This window comes from Orussus abietinus, unplaced genomic scaffold, assembly GCF_000612105.2.
Source record: "Orussus abietinus isolate OABI.00-Male unplaced genomic scaffold, Oabi_2.0 scaffold90, whole genome shotgun sequence".
Taxonomy (NCBI): domain Eukaryota; kingdom Metazoa; phylum Arthropoda; class Insecta; order Hymenoptera; family Orussidae; genus Orussus; species Orussus abietinus.
In genome coordinates this window covers 315,177-341,021 of record NW_019394285.1, presented here as the reverse complement: position 1 = coordinate 341,021, position 25,845 = coordinate 315,177, and the positions used below count along the sequence as shown (strand labels likewise).

The following is a 25,845-nucleotide window of genomic DNA, read 5'->3' as shown; positions in this document are numbered from 1 at the left end:
TCAGCACATGGTTATAAAGGCTCCGAGGAAGAACGCGATGGCACTGAAACTTCATTGTTTAAAAGAAACATTTTTTATTTCTCCCAGACTAGAACCAGGGAAATTTTTTGTTTTTTTTTTTAAATTGAAATTTCACGAGTATAGCGATCTTAGAGCCTGAAGCTTGAAATTTCTCGGTGCACCTAGTTTGCAGAAAAGTCCTATAAATATTTCGACGTTTCGATGTATATAAAATGACCCTTTGGTAAGGCCTTAAAATCCCGGAGGTTAGTAGGTTGAAGTCGGTCGCGGAATAAAACCGCACGGCTTCGAGACCGGTCGTTGCCCAAAGGACCCCCTCGAATGGTCAGTTTCCTGCATCTTACATTTCCTACCGGACTTTTTCCCCGGCGTAATCTCTGCCGTATCGAGGACTGAATGGACGCATAAAAGACCGGAAACGTCGAGGCAATCCGGAGGGACGGCGGTTTTCCGCGGTTGCCTCGAAACGTCGTCGTTTCCCCCGCGATCTAGATGACCGCCATGCGAGGCCGCAGTCCCGGAAATCGTCCCGCACGCGGTTAAATCTTCAGATTTACGCGAACCAACGAAGACCTTCCGTCGATCCGACCGAAATTCAAGAAAATCAGATATCGCCGATAGCGGATGGAAAAATCCCGCAGCGGTTTTCCGCGGACCACCAGCCGTCGTACCTTTCCCCGCGTTTTACGTTTCCTGGGGAGGGTTTTTCCTCAAGGCCGCATAAAAGAGAGAAAACCGTCCCTTGCAATCGAGAAGGACTTCGCTGTGATTTTCCGCGTTGCCGCGGGTGGAGAGTCCCATGTCTGGGTTTTCCGCGTGGTCCCGTGTGAGACCTTGTTCCTAGGTTCTATCCAGGACACTGTTTGCTCACCCAATTAACGTAAACGTAACGAGACTACTCCGCGTCGTGACGCCGGGCGAACGCTTTGTCCGACCAACTTCGATGCGGTGGTACGGTCGTGCTTAATGCGGATACCACGAAGAAACGAGTTAACGACGGAGCGGCGCAAACGTGCCGGGTTCCCGCAGGACGCTGCGACTCGTCTTGCAAATTAGACGTCCCTATCGACGTTGGTTTCCTCCTCCACTCGCGAGCTCGCCTCGGGGTGGTCGCCGTAAGGAGTCTTTGACTCGGCGTCGCAGCGGACGGAGCTCTCGCGATCGGGAGCTTCGATTATATAATATATATATAAAACGTCAAAATGTAACATTTTTTTCATTGTCATTCTATCTATATCGAAACGTCAAAATATAACACTTTTTTCATTGTCATTCTATATATGTCGAAACGTCAAAATATAACACTTTTTTCATTGTCATTCTATATATGTCGAAATGTCAAAATATCGTCTCGGGGTGGTTGCCGTATAGAGTCCTTGACTCGGCGTCGCAGCGGACGGAGCCCTCGCGATCGGGAGCTTCGATTATATATAATATATGTATATAAAAGGTCAAAATATAAAACTTTTTTCATTGTCATTCTATATATATCGAAACGTCAAAACATAACACATTTTTCATTGTCGTTCTATATATACCGAAACGTCAAAAAATGTATAAAACTTTTCTCTAAACTGGACGCATCGAATCATTAGAAACTTCGAGACGTGGATTATGGAGGTCCTAAGTCAGAACACGATGCTCGTGAGATTTCATTAAAAACAAAAAATATGTATTCCTTGTTCTGGGATAAATAACGAAAACTTTGAAAAATGAAATTTCATAAACACTGAGTTTTCCATCGATTTGGTGCATCCAGTTTAAAGAAAAGTTTCATCAATTTTGACGTTTTACGTACATATCGAATAACCCTTTCATATCGCCAATCACATCACGATTTTCGTGATATGGTGGTATAAATGTGCCCATAATTATGAAAGTGGTCTAAGTCATATATTTTTTGTATCGAAATTACATTGAATTAATTTAGTTTAAAATAATGTGGCGTGAAATAACTGATAAACTCATTTTTTTTTTTTCAATTTTGACTTAGACCACTTTCATAATTATGGGCACATATCATATCACGTAAAGCCCAGTCGATCGGTGCCCATCTCAACTACGGGAGGATCGCGGCGGAAAGAACGCTCCTCTTCTCGGTCGTGACCCGTCGCCTTTCCGCGTGGCGGAGTCGTTCCGCGTGGTTCCAGTTAGCCGAGACCGGAGATAGCATTTGTCGCCGTTAGGAGACACGAAGAAGCCTCTCACGATCGGCGCGGGTGCGGAAGCAAGTCCGAGTTCCATTACTCTCTATTATTCAGAGGGCGATACGTCGCGTCCCGCGAAAGGATTCCGTCGGCCGGGTATTTAACGTCGCCGGCGGTCGGGCGTGAGCGAGGTTGCTGCGGCTCCGCTGCGGTTACAGATGGCTGCTCTCACGGACTCGGCCCGTCGGAGAGTATCGCGTTCCCCCGGGTCGGGACAGGCGGATACTTTCGCGAGTCCGGTAGCCTAGCGAATCGAACGACGGTTACACGGTGTACCGAGGTCCGACCCGAGACAACGCCGTCCTGGAGATCGATTTCTCGCCCGGATATCGAAGCTGCTCCGAGGGTTTTATCTCTTGTCGGACACCCTCGTCCGGGGAGGTGCCATCCCCCGCCTTTCGATACAGAGGCGTCCTCGTGACCCGGTCGATTCGCCTCCAGACGCCTTTTAAGGTGAAGTGAAACACGTCGAGGAACTTGATCGACGTCGATAAAGAAGATTTTTCTAAATGCCTACGTTGCCGACGTTGGTTTTTACATTGACAGCTGTATCGAATTATATTGGGTATTGTCCCAAATGGCATACTCCACCTGTCGTTTTCGTATAATAATTATAAAGAAATCGAAGTAAAACTCCAGAAATCCTCTGGATTCATGCCTTCTGGGGCCCTAATTGACTGCGGAGGGACCCCCTGCGCCATCTGTGATTTCCAGGTCAATTAAATTTTCACTCCGAGACCTGGTATTACCATCGTTTTTGCATAGAAGCGCATACAACACTTTTTTTGCCTTTATCCTGTTCAAATGCGAGTTTATCGATTACCAGAGTGTTCTAAATTGTCGTAAAATTGTCCTGACCCTTTCGATTCTCATATCAGAGCCTTCGATAATTGTATATTGATCGAAATATGAGAGCTCGACGAGTTTTGAGAACTTTATTGGGATCTCCATTCATATGATTCGGTGCACCCCGTTATGAATATTTTCACATTTATATATATGTTACCGTGAATGACCGAAATTGGAGAATGTCGACTTTCACCGGTGAATGTCAACAGATATCAAATACGTCGGTGAAAGATCGAATATTTCATTACATTGTTGTACATTCGGACCCTCTCCAGTGTGTGTCGACAATCACAGATATTAGTGCATGGTGAATGTTGACATTCACCGGTGAAAGTCGACATTCTCCAGATTTCGGTGTTTCACCGTAACACAGCGAATCGCTCGATAACTGTCCAAGACGCTCGGTTTCGGGGGCGGACGCCGAGAGGAAGTTGGAGGCCCTTAATTGCTTTTAAAACTCCCAAGTTCGAGTCGGCCCTCGCACTTAGTCGCCACCGCCTGGGCCGCTCCCTTTTCGAGTCTACTCGGGAATGTTTAATATTAGTTTTCCATATCAAGTCGAGCGTTCGGCGTTCTATCGAAGCTCGCGTCGGAGACTAGCCTCGTTTCTTTGCACTTTCGAGTAATTAACGTTGTCTCGAAAGTAGGGCCAAGTAGTTCTGAGGAGCTTTTATTGGCTCCCCGTCCTCGGTCGGAGGGGTAGCAGCTTTTCCATCAACTCCGCCATTAGAACCGGAAAGGGGTGACAAAGTCTAAATTGCCATTATTTAGTCGAATTCCGTCGTCGGGCGCGAATTTGCAATTAAAATCCCGCCCCTCCATTTTTTTTTTCCTTCACCGGGAAAATGACGCATCAGCCATAACTCACGGAGGCGGCTCGCAAGAAACACTTCCGGAAAGACGAGAGCGGAATTCATTTGCGCTCGCTTGCCACGGTTATAGGTTAATCAATTTTCTAGGGCGGCGTCATGGCGCTAGGTATTTCACTTTTGGTCCATAAATTCTTGGCATTTTTCAGGACGCGGGGGAAGGCACCAAAGGCGCTGCAGATAATTTCACGAGACATTTCACCCTGGGCTATGGCCCTCGATATTATTCGCAAGCTCGTAGAATCCGACCCTCCGCCCTTTCTCCCCGACGAATGCCCTCGTATCGGGACGGAAAGTGGAAAAAAAGAAGAAGAATAGTCAGGATAACTGCAATTGGGATAATCTTCCTAGCAGGTTATGCCAACCAGGGTAACTTACAAGGAAACATTCCCAAGTGTCCGCCTCCGATCTTATTGAGTTTCATATATGTTGAAGAACACAAAAATCTAAGAGACACGTGTTTTTTTATATCTGCAATGGTCCACATTTAAGGGGTGAAACAACCCCCCAAAGTTTGGCGAAAAATCGGTTTTTTAAATATTTTTCGTAGGAGCAGTGGAGGGATTTCGACGAAACTTTGTATAAACGTATTCTGTATAAGGACGGTGACAACACAATATTGTTCAGCAATGTTGCACCCCCTCAAGGGGGTGAACTACCCTTCAGGTGACATTTTTTTGTAATATCCATTAAACAAGCACTCCTACTTAAGTTCCACTTACGCGATGTGATTGCTCGCAAAAAATTAAGAAATACGTGTTTTTTACTTTTTGCCAATAAACATTTAAACATCGGTTGTGTTCTTCAACATATATGAAACTCAATAAGATCGGAGGCGGACACTTGGGAATGTTTCCTTGTTAGTAAAGGAACAAAGTATATAAAGAGGTTACGACAAGCACGGTGAAAGAAATTGTTCCTTGTAGTTACCCTGTCTGCATGGCATGCATATTTTTCTAAGTCACCTCACTTTTCCTTTCTTAGTCTGGGGTAAACTTAATTCCCTGATTCCGTGCATCACCTAATAAGTTACGGAGAAGACCTTAAGCCCCAGTGGCCGAGTATATCGCGTGATTCCGCCTGGTTTTCACGCGATGCCCGCTCTTCCTCCTATCTCCCATCTTCCATCCTCTATCTCCTATCTCCTATCGGTCTTCCGTCTTCCTCTGGAATCACTCGATCGCCGTTTCTAGGTCGGAAACTACGCGGCCGACGACTTTACTCGAGCAAATGGCCTTTAAGGTGGGACGAAAGTGCCGCCAGAAATCTCGCTCGTGACACTTTTCTCCAAACTGGGTGTACAGAATCAATTCAACCCTCACAACATAAATACATAGGCTACAAAGAAAGTCCCGAAACTCACGAAATTTCAATTTTCTTTAGAATCTTGTATGTATTTCTAAAATCTTTTACAAAAAATTAAATTTCACGGGCGTCAGGACCTTCCCTTATAGCCTCCATATTAATATCCTGAAGTCTGAATCGATTCGGTACACCCATTTCGGAGATAAGTTACACAAACAAGATTTGCGAGGCCACTTTCGTCCCACCTTAACCACCTTACCAATTTTTTTTTAGAATTTTCTTGCAGGTATCTACGATTTTTTTTTTATTATAAAATATGAAATTTCACGGGGGTCAGGACCTTCCTTATAGCCTCCATATTTATATTGTAAATTTTCGATTGATTAGGTACACCCAATTTGGAGAAGAGTACCACGAACGAGGACTCTTTGACTCCACTTTCACATCACCTTAATGGCCCGCCGGTCGAAACGGAAAACCCCGAGATGCGAACCGAGAGGCGCATCTCGATTAATCGATAGATCGTGACGCGTAGGTCGATCGGTCGACGCCTTCGCTTCCATGGGCCTTCCTAATCGTGCGGTCGCGATCGATCGGTAGTCGAAGGCTGCGAGAAATCGCCGACACCATCTACCTTCCTGGAAGTGTCGAGACCGATCGAGCTCCGCGTTCTACACGCTGCGACATAACGTATTGGGTTGCCGGCGTATTTAACACTAGAACGACCGGCAGATATTTTTTTTTTGTTTTGTAAAGGATGAGCCGTTTGAAACAAGTCATTTCGACCCCTCTTGGTAGTTCTAGTGTTAAGACGTATCGGGTTGCCGCCGCCATTTACATCGCAGGGTCTCGAATCCTTTTCATACATATTTTTTCTAATCTCCAGCGCAGTAAAAAAAAAAAACAAAAAAAAAGAAGAAGACATTAGCCCCTCTGACAAAGCGTTGCCGATTTTACCGCAAGAATAATCTAACCACCATAAAAAATATTTGCAATTTCGACTCGACGACCCGACCCGACACTCTTCAGAGAAAACGCTTGCTAAATTAACAAATGAATTTGTTGAATAGAATTTCTGCGGCCCAAGTGAAGTAATCGTTATTTATTTTTTTTTTTCTTGTCGTGGGTATAACAAGAGTACTTTTGAACAAGCACTTTGCTGATCAGTCTTCGTGTCTTCACGTTTGTGGGGTGAAATTTGTTATCACGACACTGTCGATTATTTTTTCCCCGTGTGGAGATTTTAATTCGTCGGATCGGTATTATGTCATAAAAAAAAAGTAGAATACATCGACACCGGTTCTAATTACTCGAGTGCTACTCCTAGGTGCTGACGCGTTTCGTCAAATCGATACAAAACTGCTGGGGAGCGGACGCGCGGACGCAATTGCTGGCGCCGCGAAATATAATAAATCCACCCTCCCGACGCGATCCTACTTGTCGAGGGTGTAATCTATATTCGGCTGACGGGCGCGATCGTTGTTGGGCGCATTATAATCGGGAGCATCCCCTGGGCGTGCTGTGTCACGGGAAGCGCCGGGCAAGCCCCCTCCCCCGCCCCTGGAAAATTAAAACGATTAGATTTTCCCGGTTTCCACCTTCGCGGTCCACCCGGATATATTAACCGGCCCGGAATTGCCTAAGATACGGAAAATTACATTCTAAGGCTAATCAATTTTCTATCCGGCTAAGCGCCGCGGGAATTACTCCTCGAAGCGAGTCATGAACTCCGGAAAGAAGTGAAGGAAAAACCAAAATTAAACCCGAGGAAAAGAAACAAACACTCGTCTTTTCGGTAAAGGAGAGCCTTGCTGAAAATGTTTATTTCGTCCTTACTGCAGGAATAATCCCGCCAACAATAGTACTTGGGATTATATCGAATCGTCAATGGAGAGAGCTTTCTTAAAAAAGAGTGCTTGCTCAATTAAAAAATGAATTCCGAGCAGGTGAAAAAAATATTGTTCGGCCCAGGGAAATAATCGTTTATCGTTTTTAGTATTTCAGAAAATTGGCTGGCCCGTTTTGTAAGTGTGCGCACTTGTTGCTGCAATTTCTAGTTGCGAGGGTGAATTTTTTCTCCGCCAACGATAGTACTTGGGATTACATCGAATCGTAGATGCAACCATTGGAGAGAGGTTTCTTAAAAAACAGTGCTTGCTCAATTAAAAAATGAATTCCGAGCAGGTGAAAAAAATATTGTTCGGCCCAGGGAAATAATCGTTTATCGTTTTTAGTATTTCAGAAAATTGGCTGGCCCGTTTTGTAAGTGTGCGCACTTGTTGCTGCAATTTCTATTTGCGAGGGTGAATTTTTTTTTCGCGTGATTTCGGCCGTCGAGGAAGTGTACGAGCCATCCAGGGGATGGTCCTCTAGGTGGCCGAGAGACGGGAGCCCCATGAGACCGGTCAGGTGTTGGGGATTTCCCGTGCACCTCCTTTAATCTCTGCCGCACCCCCTGGAACATAATTTCCCCCCGAGGAGGGTGCCAGGGGTCTTGTCGCGAATCACCTGGTCTCGTCCGAGTACCTTCCTCGCTGGAATAAAATCAACCCTGGCGAGATCTCCTCCGAGTCGGAGCTCACCTTCTCGACGTGGACCCCACCGAAATAAGATCAAACGGCCGGGATCGGAGTTCAGAGATGTGCGATGAATCTGAATGCACACCACTCTGATAGTAGCTTTGAAATCCGAGATAGAGTCGGTACTTAAACCACCCTGGGAGGAATCTCGCGGTGCGGAGGAGAACGCGCGGTTCGATCGCCGAGGACGGCAGCTTGGGAAATTCGAGACTCCTGAATTCGGGCCTTCCGGTTGCGCGAGGGGGATGCGCCGAGGATCGGATCCGGTTGCCGTTAATTGGCTATCGCGCCTCCACCTCGGCCGAGGATCGTAAACGCTTTGGAAGTCCCGAGAGCGGAAGAGTTTCTCCGAGTTGTTTAACAACCAGCTCCCGCCTCTACCTCGAGAGTTAACGCGTTAATCGCTACACCGAGAAAAACAAAAAAGAAATTCATTTAACCGAGGAAAAAAAAAGAAATTCATTTAACCGAGGAAAAAAAAAGAAAATCATTTAACCGAGGAAAAAAAAAGAAATTCATTTAACCCGAAGGAGTACTATGTTCATTCAAAGGATTCCACTCAAATCAATTCTCATATTTATTCCAGCTTATCCGGGGAAAATAATTACCCCTCGAATTAACGAAACATTTCATTGCTGCTATTCAAAGAAATTTCTCTCCGGTTAGATTATTTTTAGAGAAGAAAAATGTCTTTTGCTCGGGGTAGTTGGGACGCGTTCCCAAGCTTCGCTTCGAACCGAGGCTCGCTCCTCGGGACCAATTAACTCCTCATTCGTCGATTTAACGTTTAACCTCCCATTATTGGGGATAATCGGAGACTCGCCCCATTCGTCATACCACGGACGGATTTATCGTTTCCCCAGGTTATTTCTCGCACAAAGGGTCACGCCGTTATCCCGGGGTGGAATTTGGATCCGGAGCGTCTCGGAAGCTGGGAGGTATCTCGGAGTCCTGGCACGATTTCCTATATTTCGGCGCAAATCTTCCTCCTCCAGGAGATGGTGTAGGCGGTTCCGCGGTTCGCAAACCTCCGACGGCTAGGGCACGTCCCTAAGCTTTTCATTTCGCGAGATATCCTCCGCGGGATTCCTTAATGACTCGAGCCGCTTAACGAGCGGCGGTCGGGTCGCCGACTCGTCGCAAGTCGCACAAAGACGGGAACGAGGAAATTAAGCTTAATCCCGGCGAATCATAGAGTAAACGGCGAGACGACGGGTTCAGCTCCGAGTCGACTGTTCGTTACTCGAGCGAGGCACGGAAACTCGGCGAGTGGTTAATGCCTCTTTGCAAAATGTCCTACGACATTCGGGCATCGTTAAGGTGAACTGAAACACGTCGACAAAATTTCACCGTTTTAGCATAACGACGCGTGACACTTTTCTTTCCCCTTCATTCCTGTCAAATGTGACTTTCTCGATTGCTGTTCAATAGTGATCGACATAGGTGTCAAAAGACACCTTTTAAAAATTTAACTTGAAATTATTTTCAAAGTTTCATTATTTTTTCTCAATTAATGTTTTGACTTTTCGTATAATAATTGGTAAATTTAATTAGCGGTGTCATTTTTGTCCAGCTCATCGAAACCTTTTCGTCGAAATAGGTATACACAAAATCGTGGTTAACCCTTTGCGGTCGATGTCATTAATCCCTCAAATGGTGGAGGGAATTATTTTTTGTCACATGTAGATGTTAGTCACGTCTTAAATTTGCCGATCGCAAAGGGTTAAACAATTTTTTTTTTTTTTTTTTCGAAAATACATATTTTTAATATGGTGGGAAAATTCATGTGTCAAAATTTCGAACAGCTCGGTCCGATGGCCTTAAGAAAAATTTCGAATTATTAGAATCGACTGATCTGAGCGCGTCTCACTTCACCTTAAGACTTGACGATCTTCTTGATGATCTTACTGATGTAACGAGTTTTTTTATTTTCCATCTCACTAATGTAAATAATTTTTTTTTCTCTTTCAGAACGACACCATGCAGGTCGTTTGGCAGTACCACGCGGAAGAGCCGGTTTCCGCAGCGGGAGTACTTCCGGCTCATGGTGCGGTACGGGGTTCAAGACCTCTGTACCTAGTGCAACGCGGTGTACAGCCTAAGCGCACTTCGCGCAATCAGGGTCTGGAACCTCCGCTTCAAGTCTGGGATGTGCTGAACCAACAGGTGAGTCGACTTTTCCGAAGTTTCAGAACTCTTTCATTTTCGCGATGCGATCAATTGCGGAGCGTTAAGATGTTGCAAACATACTCTGTACGTTAAATAGCCGTTCATAATCCTTTACTATACGTTCAAACAATGTCAAAACGTTAAAGCACGTTTATTCTCTACTAGGGATAAACGCATCGAAAACAACGCGGAATATCAACGTTTCTTGTAAATGTACAATTGATATAAAAAAAGGTTAAATACCCTGTACGTTGAATAGCCGTTCATAATCCTTTACTATACGTTCAAACAACGTCAAAACGTTAAAGCACGTTTTTTCTCGACTAGGGATAAACGCATCGAAAACAACGCGGAATATCAACGTTTCTTGTAAATGTACAATTGATATAAAAAAAAGGTTTAATTTTTCACCCTTTTCCACTAGTTTTGCGGGGATAATACGTGAATTCCAGTATTTTCCGTTTATTGGGAAGGGATATGTAAAGTTGGTTTCTCGAAATCGGAACCAATTATCTCCAGTGACTTTGCGGTCTGTACAAGGGAGATATCCTCCGCTGGTATCAGTTGGGCTTTTCGAGTCCTGGAGCAATAAGCTCGCGAGGTTAATTCTGAGTTTGAAGGGTGGTACCCTCCTTAATGAAATTTCGGATCTAATATGGCACGCCGAGCCGTCGGTCTGCGAAATGAAATCCATTAATGTTATTCATAGGATTTTTAATATTCATGGGGAAGCATTAGAGATTTAATAGATAATTAACGAAGCGGATTAGGAGCCTGAGTGTTTCGTTTAATTTGGTGAATAATGTCGGACATTACGGCGTTACGGTGTCTTGGCTTACCCGCGTAAATCTGCGCAAGTACGTATCTGAATACGATGACATCCTATGCCAAGTCACTTATTTCGTTTTAACCCGCGTTTGATTAACTTGCAGACCGAGAAAAAAAATGTTCATCGAACCGAAGAATTATTTTGTTAATTCAGAGAATAATTATTTCACCCGAATAAGCGTGAAAAAAATTGGACGTAACATTTATCTGGAGTTGCGACAATTTGTTTAACGGAAATTTCGTCGTTACTCTTGGAATTAACGAGATATCTCTTTGTTTCAAGGAATGCGTTTTTCTCGAGAAAAAAAATATCCATCGAACCGAAGAATTATTTTGTTAATTCAGGGAATAATTATTTCACCCGAATAAGCGCGAACAAATTAGACGTAAAATTTTGTCATTACTCTTGGAATTAACGAAATATCGCTTTGTTTCAAGGAATTCGTATTTCTCGAGAAAAAAACGTTCATCGAACCGAAGAATTATTTTGTTAATTCAGAGAATAATTATTTCCCCCGAATAAGCGCGAACAAATTGGACGTAAAATTTATCTGGAGTTGCGACAATTTGTTTAAGGGAAATTTCGTCGTTACTCTCGGAATTAACGAAATATCTCTTTGTTTCAAGGAATTCATATTTCTCGGTGCACCTAGTCCTGCATTTTTATTCCCTTCCTCGGGGGTAACTAATCCGATGCGTTTTTCGGCGCATTGGAACACAGCCATGATACATTGTTCGTAAGACAAAAGACTGTCGACAGCGGAAGTGGGAGGTTGGGAAACCAGATACATCAGCCGTGGACAAAGGCGACGGGACGCCGGCGTCGCGGCTTTACGAGACGTCAGGGAGAAGATTTTGCGGCCCCGAAGGAACGCAGGGCGCAACTTCGCCTTATGAAAAGGGAAATGGCGACTTCCCTTCGGCCCGAATTTCCGATGAAAATTCCGCGTCCCTTGTAAATTCCCCCCGACCGTTGTCGCCCCAACCCCCTTGCGTATATTCATTTTTCCGCAAATGTCGGCGTTGGAACGCTATCAGAAAAATCTTCACTCCATCTGAGAAATATTTAGAGGTTATGAAAAAAAAAAAAAAAAAAGAAAACAATTTTACCGAAGTAAAATCCAATAAACTGGACGCGGCGTCTCGTCGAGATTGTGACTACTTATCCGAGTCAAATTCATTTTATGAAATGAAAAAATATTCTTTGGTACTATATGAAATATTCCCTTGGTTCGATGGATCTTTTTATTTTTTTTTTAATTTTTTCTCGGGGTAGTTTCATGAGTTTTAGTATTTTAAATTGTTCATCGCGACGGGAGAGAGTAAGTAAGCGTCGTCGAGGGCGCGACTCCGACGTAGACGTCGCGCAAAAGATTCCCTCCGTCCTCCGGAGCGGGCGGAAGTTTGCGGCAAGAAAGGCGACGCGGCGACGTCCCTGCGGAGCGCGTCTCGGAAGAAAATTCCGCGATCCGGGCGCGAACATCTTGGTCGTTTGGAATTTAATTCCCAAAGGCATGGGGAGCGAATTCGGGTCGATCGATCGGCCGCGTCGCGACGGCTCCCACCGCGTCGGAGTTCGGAAGCGTCGACCACCCGCCGTCTTCTCGAATGACATCCGACGCTCGTCGGATGTCGTATTCCGCGAATCCGCAAGTCGAGCGGAATTAGCCCGAACCGTTCGACTAGGGGTAGCCGCGATCGACGATAACGACTCCAATCAGGGAAATTTTCCCGGATAAATTCCGCGCCAATTCGCTCGAATTTTCGGGCCGTCGTTTCCGAGGTGCAGACACAGAGCGTCGCGAACCAGGAACTCAGACGTCGCCGTATTTTTTCCGGCAATATCATATCGCCCAAAATCCTGATTCCCGCAACCTCTTAAGAGCGACTTCAAGAATCAATACCCTGAGAGAGCGAAAAAAAAAAATGGCCAAAAAACTTCCAAAATCCTGATTTCCGCAACCTCTTAAGAGCGATTTCAAGAATCGGTACCCTGAGAGAGCGAAAAAAAAAAAAATGCCATCGAGCCAAAGAAATATTTCCTTAAATCAAAGAATAATTATCTGACCCGAATAAAATTGAATAAATAAGATGCAACGTTTCGCCGGAATAATGACAATTTATTTGAGTTTATTTCAGTGAAATTCTTTCAATTATCAATATATTTCTTTGGTACCGTTCTCAGACGTCGTCGTATTTTTTCCGGCAATATTCAAATCGCCCAAAATTCTGATTTCCGCAACCTTTTAAGAGCGACTTCAAGAATCGGTACCCTGGGAGAGCGGAAAAAAAAAGATGCCATCGAGCCAAAGAAATATTTCCTTAATTCGAAGAATAATTATCTGACCCGAATAAATTTGAAAAAAAAAGATGCCATCGAGCCAAAGAAATATTTCCTTAATTCGAAGAATAATTATCTGACCCGAATAAATTTGAAAAAAAAAGATGCCATCGAGCCAAAGAAATATTTCCTTAATTCGAAGAATAATTATCTGACCCGAATAAATTTGAATAAATAAGATGCAACGTTTCGCCGGAATAATGACAATTTATTCGAGTTTATTTCCGTGAAATTCTTTCAATTATCAATATATTTCTTTGGTACCGTTCTTAGGTTCGTTGAATTTCCTTTCTCCTCGCCCTGGGATCAAGAAATCGGGGACATTTGAAATTCTAGACACGATCCAACGGATTACCGTCCTTTCCTGTCTCTCGCGAGGATCTCGGAGGAAATCCGACTGGTGACCCATTTCGCGGATCCGCGACTCGGCCGCGCGGAATTAGCTCGGGCCGATCCGGCGATAGCGCGGCCATAATCTACGGGGCCGGCGACGCTAATGAACGAATAGTTTTTTGCCGGATGCGACCTCGGCTGGGATTTATATCGCCATAAATTCGGTACACAATGCCGGGCCACGAGGTTCCATCCGATAAAAATCCACTCCCGACCGGATGAAAATGCGTTGGCGCGTTCATCTCGCGCGCGCGCCTTCCGCACCTCCGCGCGGTAAAAACGCACGCGAACGGAGCTAGTAAATAGCGTTAGGTGTCGATAATTCGGCGCTCGATTCGCGGAACGAGTCCGGCTTTCCGACCCACCAGGAATTATCCGTCCGCGAAACGTTCGATTCAGCCAGGACGTCGTCGCGTAGCGACCCGCGAACGCGGTCGATCCGACGCGGAAAGTCGGTCGATCGTCGACGTCCAATAACCCCAAAGTGGTGGAATACACGCTGAGAAACGGGGTAAAACCCTTTGACGGTAATCCTATGAAGTGTGTCGCAAAAAAAAACGCGTTTTACCCTATCCAGGAAAAAAATTCAACATCGATATAACGTCTATTTTACGTTTATATTACGACTACACGTTGAGAAATGGGGTAAAACCCTTTGACGGTAATCGTATAAAGTGTGTCGCAAAAAAAGCGCGTTTTACTCTATCCAGGAAAAAAATTCAACATCGATATAACGTCTATTCTACGTTTATTAAACCATCGGTTTAGTCGTATAAGATGAACGTCGTTTGAACGTAGTCCGTACGTAAAACATAATCCTTAACTATACGTAGAAATAACGTTAAAACGTTACGCTAAAATCCGCGTATCTTGTAAATGTATATTTAACGTAGAAAGAAGAGAAACGTAGGTGTCAGCCTATTTCCCCTAGTTTTCCGCGCGTAAAACCTGAATTTCAGTACGTATGCGTTTATTGGACGTCGACGGGGATTCCGAATTGCGGAGGTAAATTAAATCTGAATTATTCCGAGTCGATCGATTCGCGATTAATTTATATCAGGCTCAGACGGTCGTAACTCGGCTCGTTACTGATTTAACGATTTCCGGCGTTGAGTACATCGAACGAGCCGAATCGATTTATGAGTAGTCGATGCGCTAATCGGTCCTTCGGATGACTCTCTGACTGCATATTCAATTCGAAGGAAATCGGATGTCTCGTTAAGGGACAAACGATCGATCCGTAGCCGGTTTTTCCTGCAGTCGCGTTGCATTTTACATTACCGTCGCCCCAGTAAAAAATGCGCAATTCCCGGGTAATGACGGGTTGCAGGAGGGATCGATCGACCCGACGATCGCTCGCGATTAGAATTCCGAAAGCGAGCGCGGCTTAATCGACGCGATCGATTTAAATCCCCCGACGGAAAGTCACCGGCTCAACAGGTGCACCATAAGCAAAACAACCTGGGACGCGATTATGCCGCAGTGCGTCCGCGGTAACGGCCCGGCCGCGTTCTTTTTGCGGTCTCCGATTTTCCGATCCCGGGAAAAGGAAAAAGAAATATAAGTAACAGGTAATCAAGCGTCCAAGCCGACTCTCGACGGACTCGAATCGATAACACACTCGGAGACTCACGAGAAAGTCCGGCTCGAAATGTGGGCCGCAAACTGCACCGGAGGAAATTGCAATCCACCGCATTAAGCGCACCCGTGCGAGTCGTCTTACAACGCAAAGCTTTTCCGATCCCTCGGGAGGGCGTGAAAATAACCGAGCAACAAGAATTCCGGGATCGAACTCGACACGTGGACTTGGCGACTGGACTCAAGAACGGGAGGCCATTGAGGCTACCACCCCGGCTAAAAAAAATTATTTTCTCCTGAAGGATAAGAGCCTGACATTTTTTTTCTCATTTTGCTCTTGAGAGCCCATAACCATGGACCGACAGTCCATAATTCTGGACGTGGTGCGAGTGCTTCAATGACTTGAGGATCAGGGACCTTCGTCCGAAGAGTTAGTCATTCAGGAAATCATGGATTTTAACAAAATTTACAAAAATTATTTTCTCCTGAAGGATAAGAGCCTGACATTTTTTTCTCTCATTTTGCTCTTGAGAGTCCATAAACATGGACCGAGAATTCATAATTCTGGACGTGGTGAGAGTGCTTCAATGACTTGAGGAGGAGGAACCTTTGTCCGAAGAATTAGTCATTCAGGAAATCATGGATTTTAACGGGCAAAATCATCGAAACATCGTCAGATCTTTAAGGATGATCATCACTTGCTATCGAATCACATTGTCTACCATATGAAATAGAAGGAAATCGTTTTCACTGATTTTTAAGTTAATAGCCTTTCGCTCTTGTCTGCAAGGTGGAGGCGCTTGCAGCGCAGGAGGTCCTTGCGGCCGAGCCTCGGGCAGTCGCGGTTATCGGCCGCTAAGGGACTCAAATTGGAATTTTCCGTCGGTACTCGTCGGCTCGAGGGATCGGAAAGCGCTAATAAAATGTAAATTTATTCATACATTCGGAATGCCCCCTCCCGGCCCTCGGCGTAGCTGGGAGGCGTCGGGAAGGGTTTTTGCGTGTAAACGAAATTTCCCTCCTCGGCGGAATTTTCGCCGGGCGACAAAACAAGTCGGGCAGCCCGAGTACCTATATTCCGCGAAACGTTCCGGATGCGGAGAGTTCTTCAAACGGCGGCCCTACGTACTCGTCTCATTGTAACACTTACGAGAGTATGTTTGGTATGGTTACAATGAATGACTTTCTCATGGGACATTTCAGCGTCTCGTTAAGCCGCGTACGCATCTAAACGCAAACGCGTACGAGGCAATGCGAGGCAATGCCTCGTACAAGTTCGTGTTCTGTGTATCTGGATTTGTCGGTAGAATCGGAAGATACGGATTTGGAAGGAACGAGGTCTACTCGATATCGCGAATCGACCCGAGTTCGACAGGCGGCGTGACGGGGAATGAAAAAGTCCATAATGGAGCTCCCGGGGTCGCGTCTTACAATAAGTCGCACGTGACTCCGCACGTAGCTCGTACCTCGGGACGTCTAAGCGAAGACTCGGTAATTTCGAGGAGCCAGGGGCAGAAAGTATTTCCAGCAGCGTGCCTTTACCGGCTGGCGCCGCTCCCAACTCGCCAGAGGCGAGCCTTCGCCCGATAAACGTACAACACCTCGACGGGGGAGAAACGCGCGCGTTTCCGCCTGAAATATCTTGACGTTTAACCGGGAGGAAAACCCTTACTCGGAACGTCGTCGAGAAAAACCGGCAGGAAATTCCCTGCAAAGAAAACATGAAGACGATGTCCGCGTCCGCACTTTGCCTAATTACGTCGGCAGGCGGAAACGCGTCGATCGGGCGTTTTTTTCCGCCGACGCGGCGAATCCTAAAATCGAGGATCTCGTCCAAGAGGGGTTCGATTACAGCGAGGATCAACTTTGCTATCTGGTTTCAGGTTCATCTGCCGATGGAGCAGGACACCCTGCTGTGGTGCCGAGTGCTGAAGATGCCCAACATCCACCGCAAGCACCACGTAGTGCGGGTAAGTTTCCGTAGAAGAGAGAAGTGCCGGGTCAGCCGGAGAGAGTTCTCCTCTTGACCGTCTCGACCATCTCGAGCATCTTGACCGTCTCGACCATCCCGGTAACTCGAGCCAGCCAGTTCTCGGTTCCACCGGAGGCAGAAGCTAGCTCACGGTCTCCCGAGAACCGCGTTTAAATGTCAAGTTCAGGTTTCCGCTCTTCCGGCAAACTTCCATCCCAGGAGGCGGACCGGTCCAGGGTTCCGGGAAGGAAGAAAGCGTCTCCTGGCTCCCATACCCCGTAGATCTCCATATTCGGAGGGTCTTCCCGGTTCTTTCCGCCGGTCCCTAGGGCCTGTCGAACCGTCGAGCTCAAATTGCGACGGTAACGCAGTTAACGAACTCGAGGACGGTGGAAGGTGCCGCGAGACCGCGGCGGCAATCCTCTTTAATTATTTATTCCACCCTGGCCCCGTCTCCCTCGTTCCCGTCCCCAAGCACCTCGGCGGTCCGGGAGTATCTTCCTGCATCCAGGTCGCGGAGGTCGGCCAAGACTCCCGGGGTTTGCGGCGTTCCGTTAGCAAGGCACTATCCCGGTAACGGAAGGTTAACTTGGGTTAGGCTTAACGGAAGGTCCCAACTACTCGGGTAGTTAGCCAGCTACTTGGATCTCCGACTCGATCGAACGTGACCCTACTTCCGGATGCGTCTCCGGCATGCCGCCCCCAGAGGTTGGTACCAGGAACGGGCCATAACCTCCCCGTTGCGACCTTAGCGATTCCTTCCCCAGATGATAAGATCGGCAAAACTGTCGGCGAGTCGGTCGTTAAGCGACTTTCGGCGTCACTCGTATCCCCCATCCAATGGTTTCCGTTCGTTCTCGACGACCCTTTCCTGGGAAGATAAGATCCAGCAGGAGTCCGGAGTGCATCGCGTCCGTTGGCCGTTCGCCTGGCGTTAACTCGAGGGTTTGTCTTGTTACAGTACGAGCCAGTCATCCAGCCCGGAAGCCAGGAGTACTTGCACCACATGACGTTGTACGAGTGCCGAGGAAACCCGGCGAACATGGAAGCCGCTGCCAAGACCACCGGTGCAGTGTGCTACCAGCCAAGCCAGCCCTCCTTGCAGTGCAACACCATCGCCGCCACGTGGAGTCTGGGCTCGGAGGTGTGTATAAATCACCCTGGACCCGGTGGTTTACGGTATCGCGCCCACCTAGGCGGGGAGGGACCAGAGAACACAAAACCCCGGGACCAACGAGTCCTAGTTGGCGCGGCTCCGAAGACGATCGCGGCCTCCGAGCCGCGTTCGAAGGCATTCCCATACGCGGAGGTTACCGCAAGCCACGCTTGCGGTGATTCCCGTGGTACGGTAATGCATACCGATGCAGCGTGCGGTCTCGCAAACCCGTTCTTCGTGGTCGCGGCGCCTGGACACGCGAGCTCCCTGCGAAGGTGCGATACCGTTCTCCTCCCGGGGGCTTCGCGCGCTGCGTCCCCCTTTTTGCCCAGCTACAAACTCGGTGTTCCCCAAACAGGGCTTCAATTACCCAGCTGAGGCCGGTTACGCCCTGGATCCGCACACCGGACCGCGTTACTACATGCTCGAGACCCATTACACCAATCCGGAGCTGGACGCCTTCATCAGCGACAGCTCTGGCCTGCGACTTCTCTACACGGAGCGCTTGCGCACCCATGATGCTGGGATCCTCAGTGTTGGGATAGACCCTAACTGGCGACACATCGTCCCACCAGGCCAGCCCGAAGTCGTGTCCGAAGGACACTGCGTCACGGACTGCACTGGCCACACCGTTCCCAACAGTGGCATCAACATGTTCGCGGTCATCATGCACACTCACCAGCTGGGCAGGAAGGTCCGTCTGCGCCAGATTCGCGGGGGAGAGGAATTGCCACCTGTCGCTTCGGACACCAGCTACGATCCCAACTACCAGGAGTACCGGAAACTTCAGAGGCCCGTTAAGGTCTACCCGGTAAGTGGGAGGTCTTTTTCGCGGTCCTCGTCGGTACTTCCTAAATCTCGTTTCTTTTACGAACCTCGATGTGTTTCTCGTTGCAGGGCGACCACTTGATTGCCGAGTGCACCTACTCGTCCGAGTCTCGACAGGCGATCACTTTGGGCGGATTGACGACCAGGGAGGAGACGTGTTTGGTATCGGTCCTCTATTACCCGCGTATCGAGCTGTCCCTCTGCTACTCCCTGCCGTCTCTGCCGACGGTTCTACACAGCCTGGGCATCCAGAAACTCATGCAGTAAGTTCCAATCCGTTAACGCCACTCTCAATCATTGACCCATACCCATTCCTTGCCCTAGAGCAGGTTAAGGGGATGCGAATGTGGCATCCGAGGAGTCAATCCTCCATGAATCACTCTTCTCCAAACTGGGTGTCCGAATCGTTTCAATCTTTACAACGTGAATTTAGAGGCTACAAGGAAGGTCCCGAGACCCGTGTAAATAATGTTAAAAATATTTATAAATTAGAAAGAATTAAAATATCCTGGAGGCCAGGACTTTCCTTGCAGCCTCCATAGGCAGGTTGAAAATTCAAACGATCCGGTACATCCAGTTCGGGGACGAAGTTTCAGAAACGAGACCTCTTTGACGTCTCTTTCACGTCACCCCCGGGAGTATCCTGGGGGATCACTCCCGACGAATAACGTACCCGTAACACGCATCTCCACGGTCCCCTTTCTTTCGTCGTTGCAGAGGCTCCAGCCCGGTGATGATCCAGGCCCCGCAAGAGCTGCACGGCATGACGTTGGAGGAGCGGCTGATGAGCTACGACTGGGAGACGAGTTTCCCAAGTTTCCAAGAGGCCACCAGAAGAGGAACCTTCAAACCGCTCTGTTGGAGTAGCAAGGGAGCCCCGCTGCCGAAGACGGAGTTGCCGGAGGCCCATTACCCGCACATCCTGAGGCCGTACGAGGAGCAGACGTTACCGTGTTCCAAGAAGCCCTTGAGGAACAAGTTATCCATGCTCCTGAGCGAGGACGGCGACATCGGGGCCCCGGTCGATCCGGACAGCGACGAGGCCAACGCCGTGGAACGGGGCCAATTGGTCAGGAGCAAGGTGTCTCGCAGCAGCGAAGGTCCGGCTGCTGGGGGTTCCGGGGTCAAGTCGACGTCCGTCGCCCTGATCGTCGCCGTGGTGGTCGCGGCCTTCAGGTGAACGCGAGGCTGGTCGGCGGACTTTCGTCAACTCAAGTTCTCCGCGACTTTCGATCGCGCCCTCCACCGGGTCACGTAAGTATCCCGACCCACGAGGTGGACGTCGGGTTACCAACGTTCCCCAGGGTGTGGACGTCGCCCTAGCTCCGGGACGTCGCGGGAGCACCAACGGTACCTAACATACGTTCGCCAGTCGCGACCTGGTGCGACCTCGCGGTTCATGGTTGGCGATCTGAACAGGGACCTCTTCGAGGGACCCAGGAGGTTCCTTTCCTCGGGCTCGATGTTGCCGACCCTCCTAGACGGAGGTCTTCGGCCATCGATCGCCTACCCTGAACTCGGATCTCGAAATGCTCCGGCGACGTCTCGCCGATTTCCTCATTTCTTCTTGCACCACTTGTCGGTTGTACGAGGTACACGTGCAATAAGGCTCCCCAGGGGAGGCGGTATTAGTCGCTCGCCTCCTTCTTCCGTAATCCCCACCGAGGGACGTTACGGAAGTCTTGACCGTACTGCCGGTCTCGCGTGCTCCTTGCAAAGGAGATTGGAGAGTAGTTGGTACTCGTTGGCTGGTTTATTTGCTGCCCAGGAACCGGGCAAACCTCGCGTTGTCCTCTGTTACGGTCCTTCGGGGACGAAACGACGACTACCCGGGTTTGCCCTGGCTCCTTGCTTACGTTTTGTATATTTTATTATAAGTCGTCGACGAGCTTTCCGATATAAACATTGGTTGATGGGCAAACGGTAAGGGCCTTTAACTTTACCTACGTCGACTCCGCTTTTCTACACGCACAGCTCGCTCGACGTTCGAGCCGAGGTGTCTTGACCAAGATTTATATTCGCCAACTGTTTGTGTATAATTCTGTACAGTTTTTCGATGGACCGTCCGCCTCGAACCCAGCGGACGAGGGAGATTAATTTATTGTTATTTAAATTCTTCGCTAAGTGAGAGAGATCTTTGTTTCGAGGATGACACTCGATCCGTTGCACCCGCGTGCAGAGTTTGCTCGTTCCGACCCCGTTTAACCGAGTTGTCCAGCGATTCGCGTGCTCGATATATTTAGGTTTTCCGACCTAGGGATGGACGAACGCGACGGGGTCGCGAAAGTCTGCAGGAAAAAGGCTAACAAGAAGCCCTAACGACTGAACAACGTAGTCGCCCCTTGCGTTTCGGAGTTAAGTATCCCTTGGCGTGCAAGATCCGATTTCGAGAGATGACCGACTAATCGCGCAAACCTGCTGCGAGATAAGAGAACCTCGGGATCGAGGGATTTCTTTTGATCTCGAGGTTCTCTTCAGCGCCCATCCGAGGTCGAGATCTTGGAGGCTGACGTGCACTGGCTCTGCCAACCAGGTAACGATTTCCGAAATTACACGAAATTACGGCAATTTTTCACTAAACATACCCTGACAAAAACCGACGTAAATTGACATGCATTTCTACACACCTCGTAACTTAAGTTTCACATAGAAATACGTAAAATGGCAGAATTACAAATTGGAAAATGTGTACATACACGTGACATGGCGTGTTTACCGTATCACCGGATTTTTTAATTACATGCGACATTCAATTATAATTTCCATTAACTCGGATGTTGAATGCGGTGTTACAGAGAGAGTGTTGATTTGTGTGGGCATTTTTGTCAGCGTGGAATTTTGCGGCTTCATGGATACGAGTCGAAGGTTTTTTCTTTATCGGCGCGCGTTTGGGCGGCGTCCTTTGTTAACGTTTCCATTATTTAACGGGAGCCTGGTAATTCTTGCATAATTTCGAGAACGGAGTCGCAATCACTCGCCACTGTCCACCAATTCCAATTTCGGTGTTAGACTGATCCCTACCCCCCCAGGATAAATTTCTATCCCAAGAAATGATAAGGATGAGAGAGTTCCCTCTCGTGCGTAGCTGTTCACGTAGCGACTACTTGGTATTAATACGTAGTGATATTTTACAATTTAATACGCGATTATTCGTAAATGTTATAGGGGATCTGTGTGTGTAGTGCCGTAGGGCAATCAACTCGGTAATTAAAAGAAAAAGATATAAAAATGAAACCGATAAGTCGAGGGCTAGAAGTAACCACGTGTACGTATATCGAATCGCCCATCGAACTGCCAATTGTCGCTTTGCGATTTACTTTCGAGTCTGTCAAGAGAGGGCCCTGCGAGTTAGTCAGGGGTTCAAACGAAATTTCGGTAAACACGTAGTAGCACCTTTTTAATATTTTTGTATAATCGTTCCCCTTAGTCATCTGGAATTTCCTTGCAGCCACCCTCTTCCTTAAACCGTGCAAAGTCACTCTCGTTTTCACCCTCGTTTTCGAGGTCCCTCCACTGAGAGGAAAAAGTTGGTCGACTCGAAGAAATATCCACTTTGATAACATCCTGCGATTAATCACCTCCAAAGAAATGTTCATATTGAATAAATGCCATTACTCACAAGGAAGGTACCTGAGGTGTCCCCCTCCGATTTTGTTCATTTTTAAATATGTTACAGAGGACTAAAATCTAAGGGACCCGTGTTTTTTTTTTATCGGCGAATAAACACTTTTAGGGGGTGAAATCAGGCTTCAAAGTTGGCCGTGCAAGGGGGTGAGTTGGCTGTTTCATATAGAGGCACTCGACCGATTTTCATGAAACAACCGTCAAAATGTAGGGAATGAAGAATTATGAAACGTGCATTTGGAATTTTTCGAAAAAATTCATTTTTAAGGGGTGACCCACCCCTTTGAATACTTCTTTTACCCCTTACGCGAGCAGTAATAGTTCTATCCTAATGAAACTTTTTTTGTATTGTTCTGGTCTATAAATTAACCAAGTTTCATTTGGATAGAGCAATTACTGCTCGCGTAAGGGGTAAAAGAAGTATTCAAAGGGGTGGCTCACCCCTTAAAAATGAATTTGTTCGAAAAATTCCAAATGCATGTTTCATAATTCTTCATTCCCTACATTTTGACGGTTGTTTCATGAAAATCGGTCGAGTGCTTCTATATGAAACAGCCAACTCACCCCCTTGGACGGCCAACTTTGAAGCCTGATTTCACCCCCTAAAAGTGTTTATCCGCCGATAAAAAAAAAAAAACACGGGTCTCTTAGATTTTAGTCCTCTATAACATATTTAAAAATGAACAAAATCGGAGGGGGACACCTCAGGTACCTTCCTTCTTAGGTCAACGTCGATTTTCATCTCTCGAGGAAACAATTGTTCCTTGCCACGGTGTATATTTCTTTCGGTCAACTGATATCTTTTTCCACGGGGCTATCCTCTCTTTTCTTATTTTCTTTCCACCAATTCGGGGACGCTTTAGGTACGCGCGATGAGAGCTTCGTTGTCATTAGGCATACGGTGTCGTTACCGAGATTAACCCGACCAAAGTTGCGGAACGAGCGATGCAGGAGGGTACTGGGAACTTGCCGGTGATATGACCAGAACAATCAGCAAAAGTGTCACTTGCGCAAAAAATGTCACTTAGGTACTGGAATTACTTTAGATAGAAGATGATAACTGCGCGCCCGTACTCGGCGATCTTCTATCGTGTGTATGTTAGTTCTTTTCAAATACGGCTTCTCGCTTTCGCCATATCAGCAACAAGACCCGAAGGAAGATAAGACCGATCGGTTAAAGTAACGCAAAAGTTCGGAAAAATGGAGCACGCGACTTGTGTCAATGACCAAGCTCCAGTGAAAGGATTCCGGACTCCATTCCAAGTCACTGATTGACATTAAAATTTTTTTTTGTCAGGAATAATCTCACTTTTTTATTTACCCCTCACGTCGAGTCGGGAGTAGATCAGCGACGAAGAAGAATATGGTGGAACCGAGAAGACCGATATTGTACGTATTGTATGTAGAGGTCTAAGAGTCGCTAGGTACCGTCGTCTCTTGAAAGATGAGAAAACAAGAGACGACGGGACCGTAGCACGCGAAAGAGCGAGAAGGATCGAGAGCGAGTAGCGTATGTGTACATAGTAAGTCCTGTATATAGTTATAGACCTAAACGCATCTAATAGTTCCATAGGTACCTACGAGTATACCTATATTAAATAGGTAACTACATAGAGTCTTATAACTTTATAATTTACGTACGTACCAGCCGCCCTACCCTATCAAGCAGCTCTTAGATTTAACGATCTACACTTAAACCTAACGGCTAAACGCTACACTATCATCTGTAACTGTAACAAATTGTATTATATTTTATATATATAAATATGTAAATGTTTTTCTACACGGAGTCTCTTCTCTACCCCCTTTCCTGGGTCGTTCGACATTTTCTTAGCGAATTCCCGGACGGATCTTCTGGGTCGACGGCGATTCCGCTCCCTTTCCGCGGCCTCTTCGAATAACGCTGCGGGGAAATATTTTAGAGCTGCCTTCGGGTAAGTATATCGAGTACGTAATGCGATATGCTTGCCGGGAAGCGAAATCCCAACCCGGGCAACAAACCGAAGAATACAGGTCGTGTACATATGTGCTCCTCTTCCACATATATACCGGCGAACTACTCAAGGTCCTCGCGGAGATCTCCCTCGAGACTGTTGTTCGGCATCCGGGAACACAAATATCCACTTAAGGGTTATTAGTGCATTCAAAATTACTCTCTCATATTGGTATCGAGCGCAAGTTCTGCGAGCCGAGTGCGCATGCGCACTCGCGTGCCGCCGCGCAGAGCGATGTAACCACTCCTGATGCGTGTACATCCTTAGTGTTGCGTATTGTAGTTACCTCACATATTGTATTTAATAATAGTCATGTAATCACGCATTGTATCAATGCTGCTAATAATTTGTAATGCACGGTAAGGCATTTTGTTTTTTGGTGGGAGGTTGCGGTAACCAGCGTAACATGGTAAGAAGAACGTAGTAAGGGTTACTTCAATTAGTCAATGTTGTGGATATCCATTTTGAAATTTAATGTCAAAACTGACGTTGCCAACCTATCACGTCTGTAATCACAAAGGTAAGTTTAGAATAACGTGTAAAATCTTACCATAATTGTGGGTACAGCTGCCGGATAAACTTATTTTACCGTGCTTTTTATGACCTCTTCGTATACTTAATATTACTATTTCAAATGTTGCGGTACCCATTGGCGAAGTTATGTTTACCATTCTATGTGGTCAATTTCCCCATTTGTGTGGTTTCACTCACCATGGTGTTTTAACGATGGTCGATTTTAACGAAATTAATTTTATCCGTGTACGAATGAACGCTTAGAAAGATGGAAATTTCCCCATTTGTGTGGTTTCACTCACCACGGTATTTTAACGATGGTCGATTTTAACGAAATTAATTTTATCCGTGTACGAATGAACGCTTAGAAAGATGGAAATTTCCCCATTTGTGTGGTTTCACTCACCATGGTGTTTTAACGATGGTCGATTGTAACGAAATTAATTTTATCCGTGTACAAATGAACGCTTAGAAAGATGGTAATTTCCCCATTTGTGTAGTTTCATTCACCATGGTGTTTTAACGAAATTAATTTTATCCATACGAATGAACGCTTAGAAAGATGGAAATTTCCCCATTTGTGTGGTTTCACTCACCATGGTGTTTTAACTATGGTCCA

General features: G+C 46.8%; 1 protein-coding gene across 1 annotated transcript in view; it reads left to right on the top strand.

The window, feature by feature from the left end:
- Positions 1–20,436, top strand: part of LOC105694626 (MOXD1 homolog 2) — a 90,411-nt gene extending 69,975 nt beyond the window's left edge. Inside the window, exons 3-8 of the mRNA XM_023434960.1 lie at positions 9,802–9,996; positions 17,023–17,109; positions 18,073–18,255; positions 18,626–19,078; positions 19,165–19,358; positions 19,813–20,436. Coding sequence (XP_023290728.1) covers positions 9,802–9,996; positions 17,023–17,109; positions 18,073–18,255; positions 18,626–19,078; positions 19,165–19,358; positions 19,813–20,275 — 1,575 coding nt within the window. The 3' untranslated portion in view covers positions 20,276–20,436. The remainder of the gene's footprint in view (positions 1–9,801; positions 9,997–17,022; positions 17,110–18,072; positions 18,256–18,625; positions 19,079–19,164; positions 19,359–19,812) is intronic.
- The last annotated feature ends 5,409 nt before the right edge of the window (positions 20,437–25,845 follow it).